Genomic DNA, 17,658 nt, shown 5'->3' on the forward strand with positions numbered 1-17,658 from the left:
ATAAACAAAGAAATACTTATCTGAGATGTTCTTGAGATTTGAAGAAGAGAAATGATGAGAATCTGAATTTCCGAGAACACAATTTCGGAAATCTTTGAGAGAAATTTTGGAGAGAGAAATTTCAGAGAGAGAGAGATCACGTAAAAACTAGGTTTCGTCGACAGAAAGAAGTATATATATCTTTAAATTATCCGGTTAGGTTGAAAACAAGGAATCAGTACAAATTCGGTTAGGTTCAGCTAACGGTTTGGTTAAATTATTAATATTAATATAATATTAATAGATGATGGCATAACAAAGTCAACTACGAATATTCCACAGAGAAGTCTACTTAACCAAAACCCTAAATCATATAATTTTAACCTAATCAGCCTTTCCTCTCTTAATTTGAATCGTTTATAGGTAAATTTATTTTATTACAATGCAGGAAGTCTATGTGGTTATTATTTGGTCAATAGGTTTATCAAATTATTTTTTATAAAATTTTTAATTAAAATTTAAACTATAATTAAGGAGTAGACCTACCGTTATGTCTTCACATATACTCAATTTGTAATCTACCTTAAATAAATCTATTGCAGATTTCCTCCGGGTTACATCTGTCATTTCGGCTTTTGTTTTTTGTTTGGTCGTAAGGGAGTCAACTGTAATTTCAGTACCCTTAGTGGTTATGTTTCTCAAATATCGAATATGGAGTCTACTATGCATTCAAGGCCAAATAAAGGTATACAAAATGCAATTATCTCTATTATTTTTACTATTTTAAATTTCTCATTTATTTTACATAATTCATTTTTAGATAGTTATTATTTTTATTATTTACTAAAAAATTATATTATTGTTTATAATATTTTAAATTTATTTAATTTTAGTTAATTCGTTTTTATGCATTTTTAATATTATTAATTATAAGTAATAAATATGCAATGAATAAATATTAAAAATAATATTTTTTTAATGCAGAAAAAGTTGATTAGATGGATGCTGATGTGGAGGAAGGAGAAGTGAGCAAAGTTAATTTTATATATATAGATAATATTGTAATGGTGAGCATATTAGATTTACTAAATTTACCAATGCTTATAACTTTAATTTATCAATCCGTCGATGTAGACCGTTAAACACCTATTTTCATAAATTAAATAATATATCTCTGTTTAAAAAAAAAAGAATAACAACATATACAGAAAATATATTTACATTATTCATATATATTATATAATAATTCAAAATAATTTGAAAATGAAATCATAGACATATGATAGTTATGATAGTAAAATCATAATTTTTAAATCTAAACAAGATAACCTAAATAAAATAATTAAAATCAAATAGTATGGTATAGTTAGATATCAAATCTTAATTTTAAAGTTTTGATTGCTTAACAATGTTTTCGTCCACTACTTAATTAGAGAAAGAAAGTGATTTTTTTTCTTTAAATGGTCTTATGAATTATGATTAATGGCATTTGATGTAATGTTTTACAAAAAAAATGTAAATACATAGGAGTACTTCTCTTTTGTATGGATGGACACTCCATGTAAAAAAATAATTAGAATAACCCAAATCTGATGATTTAAATTTAAATAATCTTATGTATGGTGACGACCATTTCGCTAATGCATGGATAGGACAACTTTTGATTTTTAACATTCTACCGTTTCACAAAAAGAATATTGTGACATGGTTATTTTTAATGTTGTTGGAGATTTACTTAAACAAAATTACCAAATGAAAAATAAAAATAAAAAAATTAGCCGAAAAGCTCAACAAGATCTTCCATAATCATTTAGGCACAACAACAGTGGGTAAAAAGTCACTAGAGAATCAAAAAGAATATTGCGACATGGTTATTTTTGATGTTGTTGGGGATTTACTTAAACAAAATTACCAAATGAAAAATAAAAATAAAAAAGTTCGAAAAGAAAAGTTTTAGAAAAACGCAGCGTTTTTCTCTAAGGGCAAAAAAAAGGCGATTTAGGGTTTCTTTGCTTTTTACGCAAATTCTGATGCCGCTGGAGGCTGTTCCACCGGTGGCTGAGGGTTCTCTCGTGATTGTTGGCTCAAAGGGGATAGTGGAGCTGGAGGAGGGTGAGTTGCCGTTGATCCAAGAGGGTGTAGACGGGACGGTGAATGGTATCAAGGTGCAGATGGATGGTGAGATTAGTAGTGTGGGTTTGGCAGCGGAGGAGATGGGTAACAAAGTCCGTACAGAGAAGGAGATAAACGTTGGTGGTCCTAAGATGGGAGGAGATCCTATGAAACAGAAGCGCTCATGGGTTTCAATGGTAAAAGACCCACCAGGAATGGAAAAGGTGGATTTGGAGGTAGAAAAGGTTGATTGTATGCCCACAGTGAGGATACCAGACAATGTTTTTGAGGATGCTCAACCACTATGGGAGGATTTTCTTATTGGAAAATTCTTAGCAAAAGCTCTTTTTATTGGAGGTATTCATGCTCTTGTAAACAAGATTTGGCCGCTTGGGGATCATATTATTAAGATTGAGGTGTATGTGGTGGATAACTACACAGTCCGGTTCCGAATTAGGGATACACGTACTCGTGAGCGAGTCTTACGACGAGGTATGTGGAATTTATGTGGGGTTCCAGTGGTGCTTACCAAGTGGAGCCCAATTGTTGATACTCAACAAGAAGAATTAACAAAATTTCCTCTTTGGGTCATTGTTAAAAATATTCCACCAAAGTATTTCTCCTGGAAGGTATTAAGTGCTATAACTAGCCCACTAGGTGTTCCACAGAAGTTGCATCCTAATACAGAGGATTGTAGGTCTTTTGAGGAGGCCAAGGTTTTTGTAGAGGTGGACTTAACAAAGAACCTGCCCAAACATATGTCTTTTAAATCAGGGAAAGGAGGTAATACAGTTGTGGAGTTTGTCTATCTGTGGTTACCTCCACGATGCATAGCTTGCTCCAAATGGGGTCATACAAACTCGGACTGTTTGGCTAAAGCGAAAGGTGGAGTTTTGGTCACTGACAATACGGCGATTGTGAGTCAAAATGGATCTGCGATGGCAACTCGGACAGCACCGCAGGAAGTGGAAGCTATTGTTAAAGAGGCCCCATCTACTGTTTTGAATGTTGAGGATAGGGAACAGGACTGGTGCACACCGACTAAGGGGGTTCGCAGCCCGCAAAAGCGGATTGATACGGTTCAGGACAACATCTCACAGCTCTCAAACTCTTTCTCATGTCTTAGTGACAAAGGGGAGAGCGCAGATGATCTTGTCATCAAAGAGGAACAGAGTACTAATATCTCTGCTCATCCTGTCAACGAAAGTATGGAAGATCCTCAGGCTCAATCTGATCAGCAGGGCACTGTGTCTGACACATTATGAGTGGGGGTAGCTCTCCATCCCTCTCTCCCTCGTGCTTCCAAGGAGGGGCACAAATTTATCCCGCCAAATGGTTCGCAGAGTACTAGGCCCCCTCCTAGTAATCAGCAAACCCGTACAAATCTCAAAATCTCTGATGTCCGGGTTTTTCTGGAATATCAGAGGGTTTAATAGGCGGGAGAAGCAGAGGGTGGTACGAGAGTGGATGACTCGTAGTAATTTTGCATTTGGTTGCTTGATTGAAACAAAAGTAAAGGAACGTAGAGCTGATCAAGTAGTTGAATCAGTTTTTGTAAACTGGTCTTTTATGTCGAACTATGAAGAGCATCGACTTGGAAGAATTTGGTTAGTCTGGAAAAACAATGTCCGTGTTACTCTAGTGTTCAAGACATCTCAGATGATTACAGCTGCAGTTTGTATTGATGGGCAGCAGGATTTCTTTGTCACTTTCGTTTATGCTTTGAACCTGGTTGCAGAACGCAAAGAACTTTGGAGTGATCTGAGGCACCATCACTCGTCTCCGCTTCTTCACAATAGAGCTTGGCTTGTTTGTGGGGATTTCAATGAAATCTTGGAAAATGAGGACCATTCTCTTTATGACTCATCCCCTTTTGTTCCAGCAGGTATGAGAGATTTTTCAGGATCTTGTCAACTACTGCGAACTTTTGGATATGAGCTACCAGGGTCAACGTTTCACATGGTGTAGTAAACAAAAAGATGGGGTTATTTGTAAGAAATTGGATCGTGTGTTATTTAATCAGGTGTGGCTACAACAATATGCTCAATCCTATTCAGTGTTTGAGCCTGGAGGGTGCTCAGATCATTTGTGATGTCGGTTTTACATTTCTACGGCTCAACCGCCGGTGAAGAAACCTTTTAAGTTTGTTAATGCAGTCACGCAACATCCAGAGTTTCACACGCAACTAGCAGCATGATGGAGCGATTCTCCACCTCTGTTCCATTCCACATCTGCACTTTATCGCTTTTCGAAGTCTTTAAAGGAGCTCAAACCTCATCTTCGAAACATGGGGAAGCAAATGATAGGCAACATCACTCTTCTGACCAAGGAGGCATATGCTGTTCTTTGTGAATCGCAGGGACGCACTATGGCTAACCCATCTTCACAAATGATACGCGAGGAGGCTGAGGCTTATGCTAAATGGCAAAAATTGTCTGGTTTAGAAGAGCGTTACTTGCAACAAAAAGCTAAGCTTCATTGGATGAAGATTGGTGATCAAAACAACAAGGCTTTCTATGCGATTGCAAAACTCAGAGAGCAGAGAAATAACATCAAGGAGATCCAATGTGAGGATGGGAGAGTAGTCACATATCATCAACATATTAAAGACGAAGCGGTGAGATATTTTCAAGATTTTCTCACCTTTTCGCCTGAAGAGTATGTTAATTGGTCTACTGAGGATCTAGCGGAAGTTTTGGAGTTCCGATGTTATGATAATGACAAGTCCCTCCTTACCAGAGAGGTCTCCAAGGAGGAAGTCAAAAAGGTCCTTTTTCTCTATGGGCACAAACAAGTCTCCAGGTCCGGATGGGTTTAGTGTGGAGTTCTTCAAAGATTCTTGGTCCATTGTGGGCGATGATTTTGCAGTGGATATCCAATCCTTTTTCAGAACCGGTTTTCTTCCTAAGGGGGTCAATTCTACTATCTTAGCTCTGATACCGAAAAAATTAGAAGCACGGACAATGAAGGACTACAGACCAATCTCTTGCTGCAATGTTCTGTACAAAGTCATCTCTAAACTCCTTGCTACACGCCTAAAGGTTCTTCTTCCCAAATTCATTTCTCCAAATCAATCAGCTTTTATCAAAGACAGATTGCTAATGGAGAATGTATTGCTAGCTACGGAGCTAGTTAAAGACTATCACAAGGATTCAATCTCGCCACGTTGTGCCATGAAAATTGATATATCCAAAGCGTTTGATTCAGTTCAATGGGAGTTTCTCCTCAATACCTTGAGGGCACTCGACTTCCCAGAACAGTTTGTTCGATGGATTCAAACGTGTGTAACATCTGCCTCTTTTTCAATCCAAGTTAATGAGAATTGGCTGGTTATTTTGGAAGTAAGAGAGGTTTAAGGCAAGGCTGCTCTTTGAGCCCCTATCTGTTTGTCATTTGTATGAATGTCTTATCTCGCAAGCTTGACATGGCAACTAAGGCAAAGAAGTTTGACTTCCATCCCAAATGTAAACTGCTTAATCTCACTCATCTATGTTTTGTGGATGATCTCATGGTGTTTGTTGAAGCCATCAACATACCTGAATGAACGTTGCAGGATCCGTCGACATGTTGAGGACATTGGTAAGACTCTGAACAAACTAAATGATAAACAAAGATCACAAATACATTCTTGAGATGATATTAACTAAGTCAACAAAACGTAACTCAATCGTTAAAGCAACAAACCCCAGAATCTTTCATGATGCTATGAGGGTCAAGAGTCACCATCCAGCCAAGTCTCCAGCCAGGTACGAACCATCTTTTAGATATGGCTCCTAACACAACTACAGGCACTATCTCTGCAAACTCTGCCATGGACACAAATGGTGTGTCACCAAAGGCAAGATGGTCATAGACTTCGTCTGCGATCACAAGTATTCCAAGCTTGGAAGCCTTCTCCGCAATCTTCCTCCACCATATAAACAACAAAAAGACATTTCCATAACAAAGTCAAAACAACTAAACCGAGAGAGATCACAATCACACGTTGATGATTTAAAGTGTTTCTACAGAACCACTAATATTATGAAGCAAGTGTGTACCTTTTGAAGATGTTGGCAAGAAAAAACGTTTCCACATGGATTGCAAGGGTTGATAACAACAATAGCAACGGTTTTGTCATCCGCAAGAGCTTCAACTCCATCAAGATCAACATCCCAACCATTTTCTGGTAGGAGATCAAAATAACGAACCTCAAGTTGGCAGAACGCCGCTCGGGAATCATACATCGGGTAAGAAGGCCTAGGCAGCAGGATGTTGGCACCTGGAGTTGCGAGCGCGGATATCAAAATCTCAACGGCTTGCAAACAACCAGCTGTGATATGGACATCTTTTGGAGATATCTGGTAAGAGAGATCACGGGAGAGGTACTCTGCAACAGCCCTATTAAAATCATGCATGTAAGGATCTCACTGATTTAACCATTTATTGTCTTTGAGTACTCATGAAGCAAGAACAGTGACCCTTAGAGATATTAAAAAAAAGAAACGGACATATGGATAAAAACCAAAGGACAAGAAAGAAGAAGAGAACAGCAAACTTACTTCCTAGCGACAGGAATACCGGAAGAAGAAGAATAGTTGTTAAACTTGGTGGAGCGGACAGCATCGCAGATGGCTTCAACAGCTGCTTGGTCGGTACGAAAGCTCGGGAACGGAGAAGGATCGCCGTGTCCGAGGGGGATGACAGGCCTCTTGTCGCGACCATCGAGATTACTGATTAAGTTGTTAAGATAATCACGAATGGTAAATGAGCTTGATCGTTCGACTACCTCGTTAGCTCCAAAGTTCCATCGCTTAACTTCCTTGTTATCTCCCATTTTCGTTCTTCAGCAGAAGCGAGACAGAACTGAAACTAACTATTAAGTTGTGTGATTGTGAATGGTAAATCATTTCTTTTACTTATGACATGAGCTAAAACGGCAAATTTCGTCATTTAAGAATTTAAGGATACGTCTCCGTTACAAACTAATTTTGGCGACATCATCTTAATTTAAGGTAATAATCGGTTTAAAAATGATATGTTTAGAGATTTGTTAAAATGTGCAGCCATTTATAAGGAAATGATGTATATATAATTATTGTATTACGAATTATATCTTTAAGTTGTGGTATTTCTTAAAATGGTAAGGGTTTATTATGTAAATCTTACATATACAATGTTATATTAGTAAATGTATTTCCGTTTAAATAAAAAATACCCAAAACCTGCTTTATTATGGACATTTTTAGTTGCCTAAACACTATATTAATAATAATAATAATAATAATAATAATAATAATAATAATAATAANCGCCCTCGTGAAACTAATGTCAAGGTCCTCCTCTGGTATTTCAATTCCCACTGCTTCCTCAGGCAGAAGCGGCATCACTTCCACACCGGAAAAGCTCGTCTGCGAGCAATCATACCATATAAGTCACATATAACACTCAGCATTAGTTAGTAGCTTATCTTACTTGCCGTAGGCCTTTCGAATTGAATGGTGACTGTCGAACAATCCTATGAGTTCCTTTCTCCCCTGAAATGTAACCATAAGCATAACGCCCTTCAATTTCAAGGGTGGCTGACTTAATCCCTGCTTCCTCTCCATTAGATATTTCAACAACTTTAGTCTTGTACCGCTGCTTCTCTCCCCATCTCATATACATCCTAAGCAGCATATCGGCCCAATCCTGCACTGAAAGTTATCAAATTTTTTACAGGAGCTCAATTAACAAAGATCACAAAGCACATAAGCCTCTAAGAAAATAAAAAACACTCCATGATCATTCATTGATATGCATTAAGACGTCCAGAGAAGTATATATAAAGAAGCGCGGAATTGCGTAAACAGTAAGAATTACCTGAGCATCTGTGCCTCCAGCTCCAGCGGTAATGTAGACTACAGCACCTTCTTTGTCATAAGGTCCTGATAGAAGCTGTGTTAGCTCAAATCGATCTAGAGATTTATTCAACTCCTTAATGATTCCCATTGCCTCTTCAAGTAAACTAACATCAGTAGAGTCCATCTCTTCTGTTAACTTAACAATCGTTTCCGCATCTTCAACCTGTCTCAAGCAGCAACACATTATCTCAAAATCCGCAATTATAAAGATCATAAACATGAACTAAGATATGTAAACCATCAATAAGAGACCGAACATAACCATGGATTTGAAGTCAGAAAGCAGCCGCATACGATCNAACTGTCGTCGCCAAAATTCGTTAGAAAGTAATACATTCCTTAAATTTTTAAAAACCCAATTTTTCTCAAATTTGGGTTGTCTACGAAAAATTGGTGTATTAAAAAATCAACTTTATCTTATACATTTTTATTTATTTAACGTTGATTTAAGTTTCTATTTGCGTAATCACCGTAAAGTTGGAGAATTAATGTGGCCACATAAGACGTTGAAGAATTAATCCGGAATTAAATTACCTTTATTATTTTTTATATGGTTTGCTATTGGTTATGGTTAATTTTTTAGGTTTCTTTTTGTTTAGCTTATCTGTTGGATACCAAGATTTTATTGTAAAAATTGAACAGTCTAGGAGGAGATGATTCTATCTAAGGAGAGAGATAAAAAGGAAGAAGCATATCCTCATCATTCTAATCGGTTACAGCAGAAGCCATGGCTAAGGTGTACTTGTGCTTGAGGTAAGCTTTGATAAAAGGGTCCAAGTCACCATCCATTACAGATGTGATATCAGAAGTTTCATGACCTGTTCGGACATCCTTAACCAGTTTGTACGGATGAAACACGTAGTTCCTGATTTGCTGTCCCCATTCAGCTTTCACTGCATCTCCTCTTATTTCCTTGATTTCAGTCGCGCGTTGCTCCTCCGCAATCACCAACAGTTTCGCCTTTAGTCTGCTCAGAGCTCTCGTCTTGTTTGCCAGTTGACTTCTCTCCTCTGCAACATACAACATAGAAAGGAAATTTAAAGGAACCCAAAACAACATGCAGACAGCAATGGATCTTACGGGCTATTCAGGTCGTAACATTTGTGGGGATGAAAGACAAACCTGTGCAACGGACAGCAACACCAGTAGGGATGTGAGTAATCCGAACAGCAGTTTCAACCTTGTTGACATTCTGTCCTCCTTTTCCACCTGCCCTCGTAAAACTAATGTCAAGGTCCTCCTCTGGTATTTCAATTCCCACTGCTTCCTCAGGCAGAAGCGGCATCACTTCCACACCAGAAAAGCTCGTCTGCGTGCAATAATACCATATAAGTCTATACATAACACACAACCACAAATAACCCTCAGAATTAGTGAGTAGCTTATATTACCTGCCGTAGGCCTTTCGAATTGAATGGTGATTGTCGAACAATCCTATGAGTTCCTTTCTCCCCTGAAATGTAACCATAAGCATAACGCCCTTCAATTTCAAGGGTCGCTGACTTAATCCCTGCTTCCTCTCCATTAGATATTTCAACAACTTTAGTCTTGTACCGCTGCTTCTCTCCCCATCTCATATACATCCTAAGCAGCATATCGGCCCAATCCTGCACTGAAAGTTATCAAATTTTTTACAGGAGCTCAATTAACAAAGATCACAAAGCACATAAGCCTCTAAGAAAATAAAAAACACTCCATGATCATTCATTGATATGCATTAAGACGTCCAGAGAAGTATATATAAAGAAGCGCGGAATTGCGTAAACAGTAAGAATTACCTGAGCATCTGTGCCTCCAGCTCCAGCGGTAATGTAGACTACAGCACCTTCTTTGTCATAAGGTCCTGATAGAAGCTGTGTTAGCTCAAATCGATCTAGAGATTTATTCAACTCCTTAATGATTCCCATTGCCTCTTCAAGTAAACTAACATCAGTAGAGTCCATCTCTTCTGTTAACTTAACAATCGTTTCCGCATCTTCAACCTGTCTCAAGCAGCAACACATTATCTCAAAATCCGCAATTATAAAGATCATAAACATGAACTAAGATATGTAAACCATCAATAAGAGACCGAACATAACCATGGATTTGAAGTCAGAAAGCAGCCGCATACGATCTTTAAGATCATTCAAAGCGGAAAGCGTTTCTTGAGCTTTGGAACGGTCATCCCAAAAAGAGGTATCAGTAGCTTTAGATTCCAAATTAGCAATCTCTTGTTCAAGTTGCTGCAAACCAGCTGAGTCTCTAATCTCTTCAACACGAGCTGATGCTATTTCAACATCTTTCCTCAATGTATAGAAATCTATCACAGATAAGCATAAAACAAAAAGAAATCAAAACCCCCTTACACAACACACAAGTAAGACCCAGTTGCAGAACAATTTCGAGTACAAATCTCAGATTTCACGTACCTTGCATCACCCACTCACTGGTTTCACTCTCATTCGATACACTCAAGTTACTCTCCTGCGCAGCGAATACTACTGGAAACAAAATTTACACATAAATTTGAGTTCTAAACTTGAAATTGTAGCGAGAGAGAAAGAGAGAGAGAGAGAGAGAGAGAGAGAGAGAGAGAGAGAGAGAGAGAGAGNCGGTCATCCCAAAAAGAGGTATCAGTAGCTTTAGATTCCAAATTAGCAATCTCTTGTTCAAGTTGCTGCAAACCAGCTGAGTCTCTAATCTCTTCAACACGAGCTGATGCTATTTCAACATCTTTCCTCAATGTATAGAAATCTATCACCCGATAAGCATAAAACACAAAGAAATCAAAACCCCCTTTACACAACACACAAGTAAGAGCCAGTTGCAGAACAATTTCGAGTACAAATCTTAGATTCAAGTACCTTGCATCACCCACTCACTGGTTTCACTCTCATTCGATACACTCAAGTTACTCTCCTGCGCAGCGAATACTACTGGAAACAAAATTTACACATAAAAAATATGAGTTCTAAACTTGAAATTGTAGCGAGAAAGAGAGAGAGAGAGAGAGAGAGAGAGAGAGATGAACGTACTGGGCGAAGTGAGACGACGAGACGAAGAAGAAGAGGACAATTGAGAAAGAGAGAGCGGGAGTGAGATACGGAGAAGAGGGGGAGTCGTTGGTCGGAGAAGCAAGAGATTAGGTTTTCTGGCGATTGCGAAACTCCGACCGGGGAGAGGTCCGAGAACGCAGAGCTCCATGGACATGGTTCTGTCTGCTCAAAGCCTTTTCTCCTAATTTTCTTCTGACCTTTGCCAAGTTATCCATACGAAGCTAGCAGCCACGTCACCAATTTCAGTTTGCCCAAAAAAAATTAGTTGAATAAGTGACCAGATGACCAATGTTATAAAAGTTATAACATCCAACACACGGGATATTTATTGATTTGGCCTTTCAGTTTAGTTCTCTCTCTTCTCCTTTTTTCTCTTCACGACACAACAATAATTTTTTTTTTTTTGTTATGCCGCCGATCAAAATCGTCGATTCTTCTTCTGACCAAGCTTCTCACCTTCCCATCAACACCATCTCCACCACTTACAATACCAATTATTTGGCCTCCAAAACACAAAGCCACTTTCAACCAAAATTATGGCTTCTCTGATCCATTAAACACAAAACCTCATTCAATCTCTATTTTGTTTTACATAAAGAAAGCTAAACCCTAAGGGGATATGTTAATAGTTTTGTAAATGACAAAGTAGATTTCTCATTAAACTGTAAATGTGATTATACAGGTGTATTTATAGTTGAGATAGGATTAAGTAAAAAGAAGCTTAACCTAACTAACTATATAACATTATACTAATACATATAACATTATATGCTAATAAACCCCCCCCTCAAGCTTAATTCGCAGCAGGCAAGAAGAGACTTGACATAGATAGACATTGTAAGATTGAGTGAAATGGTGCCGGTTGCAGGTGTTTTGTTAGAATGTCAACCAACTGGTTCTCGGTAGCAACATGTAGAACCTTCAGAAAGTCATTCTTGATCTGATCTCGGATAGTACGACAGTCAATCTCTACGTGTTTCGTCCGTTCATGGAAGACCGAGTTATTTGCAATATGCATCGCCGATTTGTTGTCACAGAAAAGTTTGGCCAGCAACTGTGGAGTTTGACGCAAATCTTTGAGCATTTGGTGAAGCTAGAGCAACTCCTTCATAGCTTGTGCCATACTCATGTATTCAGCTTCAGTACTGCTGGAGCTGACAACATCCTGCTTTTTGGATTTACACGAGATCAGAGAATTCCACAGAAAAACTCCTCTGTCGGTGACAGACTGTCGTGAATCTTTGCAAGTTCCTCAATCTGCATCTGAGAACGCATTCAAGCACAAGTCAGTTGTAGCAGAGTAGAAAAGACCTTAACCTAGATCATTCTTCAAGTATTTGAGAACATGATGAGCAGCCTGAAGATGGACGTCTGTAGGGTATGAGAGGAACTGACTCAAGCGATTGACCGCAAAGGTAATGTCCGGTCTTGTAATACAGAGTTACAATAATCTCCCAATTAACTCTCTGTATGGTGTAGCATCAGCAAGCATAATACCCGTATCCTTCGTGAGAATCTTCTCGTAATCCATAGGAACTGACTTGGGTTTACATGCCAATAAACTTGTATCAGCAAGAATATCAAGGCAGTATTTCCTTTGACTCACTGATATACCACTAGCATTCCTCGCAATCTCAAGACCCAAGACAAGTTTACTGCAACCATCGGACCAGCAATGTAAGCAAGCCTCCTCATCTCCCGGAAAAAACCATCTTTCTTGTTGACTTCTTCTTCGTCGCTCTTTGCAAGCAGACCCTTCTCTGCGGAATCCATTCCTCTTCTTCTTCTTTCTGTTTCTTCACTGGAGAGATTTTGAGTCTTTTTTAGGAGTTTTTAACCTGATCTTCTATGAATCTTCCCTATTTATACCATCATTTATGTTTACACCTTCTAGGCTTGTACTGACCTCCTCTCTCATTCAACCACCATAAATTTTCTCTGGAGCTATATGGTCCATGATAACAAATAATGAAAGTGGCATTTGAGAACAAAATCATGCTTGTCTTGAAACGATCTATCGAAATTACTTGAACTAGAAAATGTATTGACATCTAAACTTAATTAGTAAATACTTTCAATGTTGATTGTATATGAATGTATGGTTGTTTCTTCTTCTTCAAAGGCACTAACTAAACAAATTCTTCTTGTTTATCTTTGAAAGCCATTTTGAATTTTTGCTAGCATCAAAAGATTTGTTTGTTTGCTCTTTTAGTTCCACTCTTCTTGTTTCCTCACTCCTATACATTTATTTGCTCTTTTTTACGAATTCATTTAGCTCCATCAATTCACACTTGGAGCAAATCGTATATGATTAGGGAGTATAAATCTTTTTGTAAGGGGCTCGACCGCTAGAGGACAAAACTAATGTGAACATTCAGTTCCTCATTACTATACTTGAAAACAACAGCACAAATAAACACACACGACATTTTATGGAGAAGATGGTGATTGAAGTTTTGATTAGTTTAGCTGATCACTTCATTATCTTTCTCTTCAAACTTATCACCCATAACTCTTTCTCTAGCCTTTCTCGCCTGCCCACAAATATCATTAATTCATACAAATATCAAAACACATCACTTTCACTTTTACTTACAAAACCTACTATTTTAACCATATGATCAACATCTGTAAAGGACATCACTCTCGCTTTTACTTTCCAAACCTACTAATGAATTAACCATGAGATCAACATGTGTATAAAAGGATATTACTTTTAATTTCACTTTAATAACCTGTTGTTTCCAGTTGGTGAGGATGACGATAAAACCGAGCAAAACCGCTTGCACAAAGGACCCAACTGTGATCCCAATCCAGAGTCCTCTTCCTCCCATTTTAAACCTAAAAGCTAATAGGATAGCAGTTGGTATGCCACATAGATAGTATGCAGCTAGGTTCACATAAGCCCCTATATCTTGCCTCCCTGATCCTCTAGCCACACCTGCAATCCCAAACCCCTTCATTAACACATTGTTGATCCTTAAAACTAGTTTCTTAATGAATTTTTAACATTATAGAAGGAGACTCTAACCCGAAAGAACTCCGTGAAGGGCAGTAAATATGACCGACAAAGCAACCAGCGGAGCCATTGATCTTACATAATCCACAACTTCGATTTTAGAGCTGAATAGGTAACCAAATACGTTTCTTGCTGCAAAAACTATTGCACTCACCATTATTGATTCTACACCTGTAATAACCATCACTGTATAAACCGCCATTCGAGCTTGTTTCGGGTTTCCAGCCCCTAACTCGTTTGCTACTCTTGTACTGCAACGCCAACAACGGCAGAGAGAAGGGTTTTAGGTTCAAAGATAGATATGTCCTATTTTGCAAAATTGGGAAATTGAGAAAAGAAAGAACCTTGCTGCTGCGCCTAGACTCTCTGGTATTTGGTACAAGGAGGAGATTGTTGATAGACTGATAAAGAAGGGACAAAACAACAACTGAGTTGTATGTATGATAACGATCCATTCCAAAACAAAGTCATTAGGATATAATAAAAACATACCACACCGAGAGAACAGAGGTTTCTAGCTTCGGATTTGGTAAAATTCCTGAAAGCATGACTAAAAACTCGAATGACCACCACTCGAGGCTAGTTCAATACCAAAAGAAGAGACAAAGATTCTCAAGTCAAGACTCAACTGTCAGTAACTCTGTAACCAAACCAACAAAAAGAGGCAAGAAGAGAAGTTTTATATTACCAAATCATAGAGGCAGATGGGATTCCAAACCGGAAAAACTCTCCCATTCCTTCAAACAAACTCATGGAGATGGGAGCACGGCTCTTGCTACAGCTGGAAGAAAACGTCATGTACAATCCAAGAACGGTCACGTTTAACCAGTAAGAAACACCTATAGCAATAGCTGCACCGAGGCTCCCAAGCCCAAACTTAAAGACCAAACTCCAGCAAAGGACAACGTGAACACAGACAGCAGAAATTGAACTCATAATCAACGGCAAAATCAGACTCTGCGCTTGGAAAAATTGAACAAGCGGCTGCAAAGTAGCATAACCAAAGAGCGCAGGTATGAGCCAAGTTGCAAACTTTCCGGCTTCTTGAGCAACCATAGGGTCTTGTCCAATGGCACTATGGCAGAGAGTATATCACCCATGTAACTCCAAAGAAGAGACAAAGGAATACACACAAGAAACAATGAGACAATCCCTGTGTAAGTATGAACTCCAAGCTTCTCAAATTGTTTAGCTCCATGAGCTTGACCACATAAAGTCTCCAATGCACTAGCCAATCCACACTGTATAGTTACCACCATAAAAACCACAAATCAGAATCATATAACTAAATTAATCAAACGAAACAAATCAAGAAAGAGAGAGAGAGACATACGACGAGGCTAAAACCTGTAACACTGCAGAAAGAAATGGCAATGGCGGTGCTTGAGAGATAAAGCTTACCGAGATGACCAACCATCATTGTCGATATCACAAGAAGAACGTACATAGACGAGTTGATCGCAATCATCGGACCAGCAATGTAACCAAGCCTCTGCATCTCCCGCAAAAACCCATCTTTCTTGTTTACTTCTTCTCCATGGCTCCTCACCACGAGCAAGCCCTTCTCCGCCGAATCCATTCCTCTTCCTTCTTCCTCTCCTTCTGCGTCTTGGCTGAGATCTTGAGATTTGATTCAGAAACACCGAACCAATCCCTATATATATTCTTTATACTAATCTTCTTTTCTACACCTTCCGATAAAACCGATACATGCGTCGTCCTCTCTCAGTAAGCCGCCAAAACACTTCCCCTGTATTTATTATGCACATGGCTTATTGTAGCAAATTAAGAAAAGGTTGGAAATTACCAAAGTATACAAATACGAAAATCTTTACGTTCCTTTGAGTAGTTAAGCCGCTTCTATAAATTAATTAAATTTGTTGATTTTTGTTTGAATAAAAAGTATATGGTTGTTTCTTTCTTTACAAGGCATTTAATCAATTAAGAAATGTTCCGTTTATATCGTGAGAAAAAAAAAAAAGAAAGATAATTAGCAAATCACGTCATAGCTTGACCTAAAATATTCGTCCCTCAGTTTTTTTGAGAAGTAAATACAGTAGTCGAACGGCTATAATAAAAGAGAGTACGCTGCTAAATGACCCACGAGGCTGACGTTTAGTTGATCCGCCAATCAATCATTTATTGTTGATTAGAAAAACCAGAAATTTATCATTGATGGTTAATATTCCACGTCTCACCATATCTTCATTACCCCACACTTCAAATCTTTTTTGTTATGATATTTCCTATTTGAGTTTGGTTTGAATTTCTGGTTCTAATGATACCGTATTCTGCTTTAAATTCTAGCTAGAGCCGTGTAATAAGAGTGCTTCTTTCGAGCCATCATATTTTTCGATAAACCAATGGATCGGTTTTGTAAACCATATTGACGGTTCAAGAAGTGAGAAAGAGAGGGAACCCGAGTAGAAGTTAGTTATGAACATCAATCATAACATACCATGTTCATTGCGTTCTTTATNGTCCTCTCTCAGTCAGCCGCCATAAATGTTTTCCCTGTGTTTATTATGGCACATGGCTCTTATTGTAGCAAACTAAGAAAAGGTTGGAAATTACTAAAGTATACAAATACGAAAATCTTTACGTGCCTTCTATAAATTAATTAAAAATGTTGATTTTTGTTTGAATAAAAAGTATATGGTTGTTTCTTTCTTTACAAGGCATTTAATCAATTAAGAAATGTTCCGTTTATATGTGAAGTGATTACTTTACTTTTCTTTTTCAAAACTTCTTTTTTTTTGGAATTTACAATTTAGCGTCGTACGACATCATCTTTAAATCTAACGATTGAGTTTAGTTTTTTATTAATCTAAGGGTTGTGGTTCATTAAACCAAAGGATGTGTTTCAATTGCAACTTTTTATTCACTTCGCTTCTCCTTCTTCTCACAACAAAAATGCCTCTTCACCCGCTTCCTTCAAGCATCAGACTCCTTCGTCCTCATATATAGAGATTCCTATTCCTTTAAAATCTTCCTTTTGCATTTACCTGGCCACTGATTGCTTTATTATGACACATGGCTCTTATTGTAGCAAATTAAGAAAAGGTTGGAAATTACTAAAGTAGTAGGTAACAACCCGCACTATGTGCGGGATAAATTTATGTTGTGAGATTATGTTTAAATCAAACTACTATGTATCAATTAAATATATAATCCGCTTTTTTTTCAATCTATACAAATTTTTTTATTTTGTTTAATTTTTTTTTGTGTAAGAATATGTTTCACCCGTGAAATATTATATCCATAGAATTAAATAAGTCAACTGCCTATTATAATGATTATTGTGATAATTTTTGAAACAATCCGACCCGTTTTTTTTTAAATACTATATATATAATTAAGCATCCCATACTACTTAATTAAATCAACCCAAACCACAAAACATCGTTTAAACCATCCATAACCATCTTACACAGCGGAAACGTACGAACAATACCAAACGAACATATCCTTAATACAATAACATTCCTAACCATTCTATCCAACAACCTATCATAACTCTAACCAAGGTTCCAACACATAACCATAAATAACCAACAACACACAAATGAGACCCTAGATCATCCTCCTCCTCATCGCCTTGATTCCACGTTCACACTTGCTTTTACCT

At 37.8% G+C, this 17,658-nt stretch overlaps 3 protein-coding genes and 1 pseudogene across 7 annotated transcripts; all 4 read right to left on the bottom strand.

The window, feature by feature from the left end:
• On the bottom strand, positions 5,470–6,951 carry LOC104720487 (tyrosine aminotransferase-like). The gene is made up of 5 exons (XM_010438382.2): positions 6,633–6,951; positions 6,132–6,471; positions 5,776–5,994; positions 5,628–5,687; positions 5,470–5,541 (listed from the first exon to the last, which is right to left on the bottom strand). Exons 1-5 carry the CDS (start codon positions 6,905–6,907, stop codon positions 5,470–5,472), a joined length of 966 nt encoding a protein of 321 aa, XP_010436684.1. The 5' UTR covers positions 6,908–6,951.
• Positions 7,316–8,265, bottom strand: LOC104720488 (peptide chain release factor PrfB1, chloroplastic-like). Its single transcript, XM_010438383.1, has 5 exons — positions 8,236–8,265; positions 7,933–8,136; positions 7,546–7,761; positions 7,386–7,481; positions 7,316–7,330 (listed from the first exon to the last, which is right to left on the bottom strand). The coding sequence occupies exons 1-5, from the start codon at positions 8,263–8,265 to the stop codon at positions 7,316–7,318; spliced, it is 561 nt and encodes a 186-aa protein (XP_010436685.1).
• LOC104719301 (peptide chain release factor PrfB1, chloroplastic) lies at positions 8,581–11,286 on the bottom strand. Of its 5 annotated transcripts, none has more exons than XM_010437192.2 (7): positions 10,991–11,286; positions 10,820–10,888; positions 10,055–10,275; positions 9,752–9,955; positions 9,365–9,580; positions 9,096–9,282; positions 8,581–8,983 (listed from the first exon to the last, which is right to left on the bottom strand). In XM_010437192.2, exons 1-7 carry the CDS (start codon positions 11,163–11,165, stop codon positions 8,679–8,681), a joined length of 1,377 nt encoding a protein of 458 aa, XP_010435494.1. In that variant the 5' UTR covers positions 11,166–11,286; the 3' UTR covers positions 8,581–8,678. The 5 variants fall into 5 exon arrangements, with proteins under 5 accessions (XP_010435494.1, XP_010435493.1, XP_010435491.1 ...); XM_010437191.2 differs by having other exon boundaries at positions 10,820–10,891; XM_019230525.1 differs by having other exon boundaries at positions 8,789–9,001; positions 9,095–9,282.
• On the bottom strand, positions 13,353–15,990 carry LOC104720489 (annotated as a pseudogene).

The sequence above is a fragment of the Camelina sativa genome, chromosome 10, assembly GCF_000633955.1.
Source record: "Camelina sativa cultivar DH55 chromosome 10, Cs, whole genome shotgun sequence".
NCBI classification, from domain to species: domain Eukaryota; kingdom Viridiplantae; phylum Streptophyta; class Magnoliopsida; order Brassicales; family Brassicaceae; genus Camelina; species Camelina sativa.

Coding starts and splice junctions, on each gene's coding strand:
- LOC104719301 (XM_010437191.2), bottom strand. CDS start 11,165: ATGTCCATGGAGCTCTGCGTTCTCGGACCTCTCCCCGGTCGGAGTTTC. Junction 10,892..10,990: donor TCGTCGTCTCACTTCGCCCA/GTACGTTCATCT, acceptor TTTTGTTTCCAG/TAGTATTCGCTGCGCAGGAG. Junction 9,283..9,364: donor ATTCGAAAGGCCTACGGCAG/GTAATATAAGCT, acceptor TATTGCACGCAG/ACGAGCTTTTCTGGTGTGGA.
- LOC104720488 (XM_010438383.1), bottom strand. CDS start 8,265: ATGCGGCTGCTTTCTGACTTCAAATCCATG. Junction 8,137..8,235: donor TTTCTGACTTCAAATCCATG/GTTATGTTCGGT, acceptor TGCTTGAGACAG/GTTGAAGATGCGGAAACGAT. Junction 7,482..7,545: donor ATTCGAAAGGCCTACGGCAA/GTAAGATAAGCT, acceptor GATTGCTCGCAG/ACGAGCTTTTCCGGTGTGGA.
- LOC104720487 (XM_010438382.2), bottom strand. CDS start 6,907: ATGGGAGATAACAAGGAAGTTAAGCGATGGAACTTTGGAGCTAACGAG. Junction 5,995..6,131: donor CTTGCCAACATCTTCAAAAG/GTACACACTTGC, acceptor TGGTGGAGGAAG/ATTGCGGAGAAGGCTTCCAA. Junction 5,542..5,627: donor ATCCTGCAACGTTCATTCAG/GTATGTTGATGG, acceptor TTGGGATGGAAG/TCAAACTTCTTTGCCTTAGT.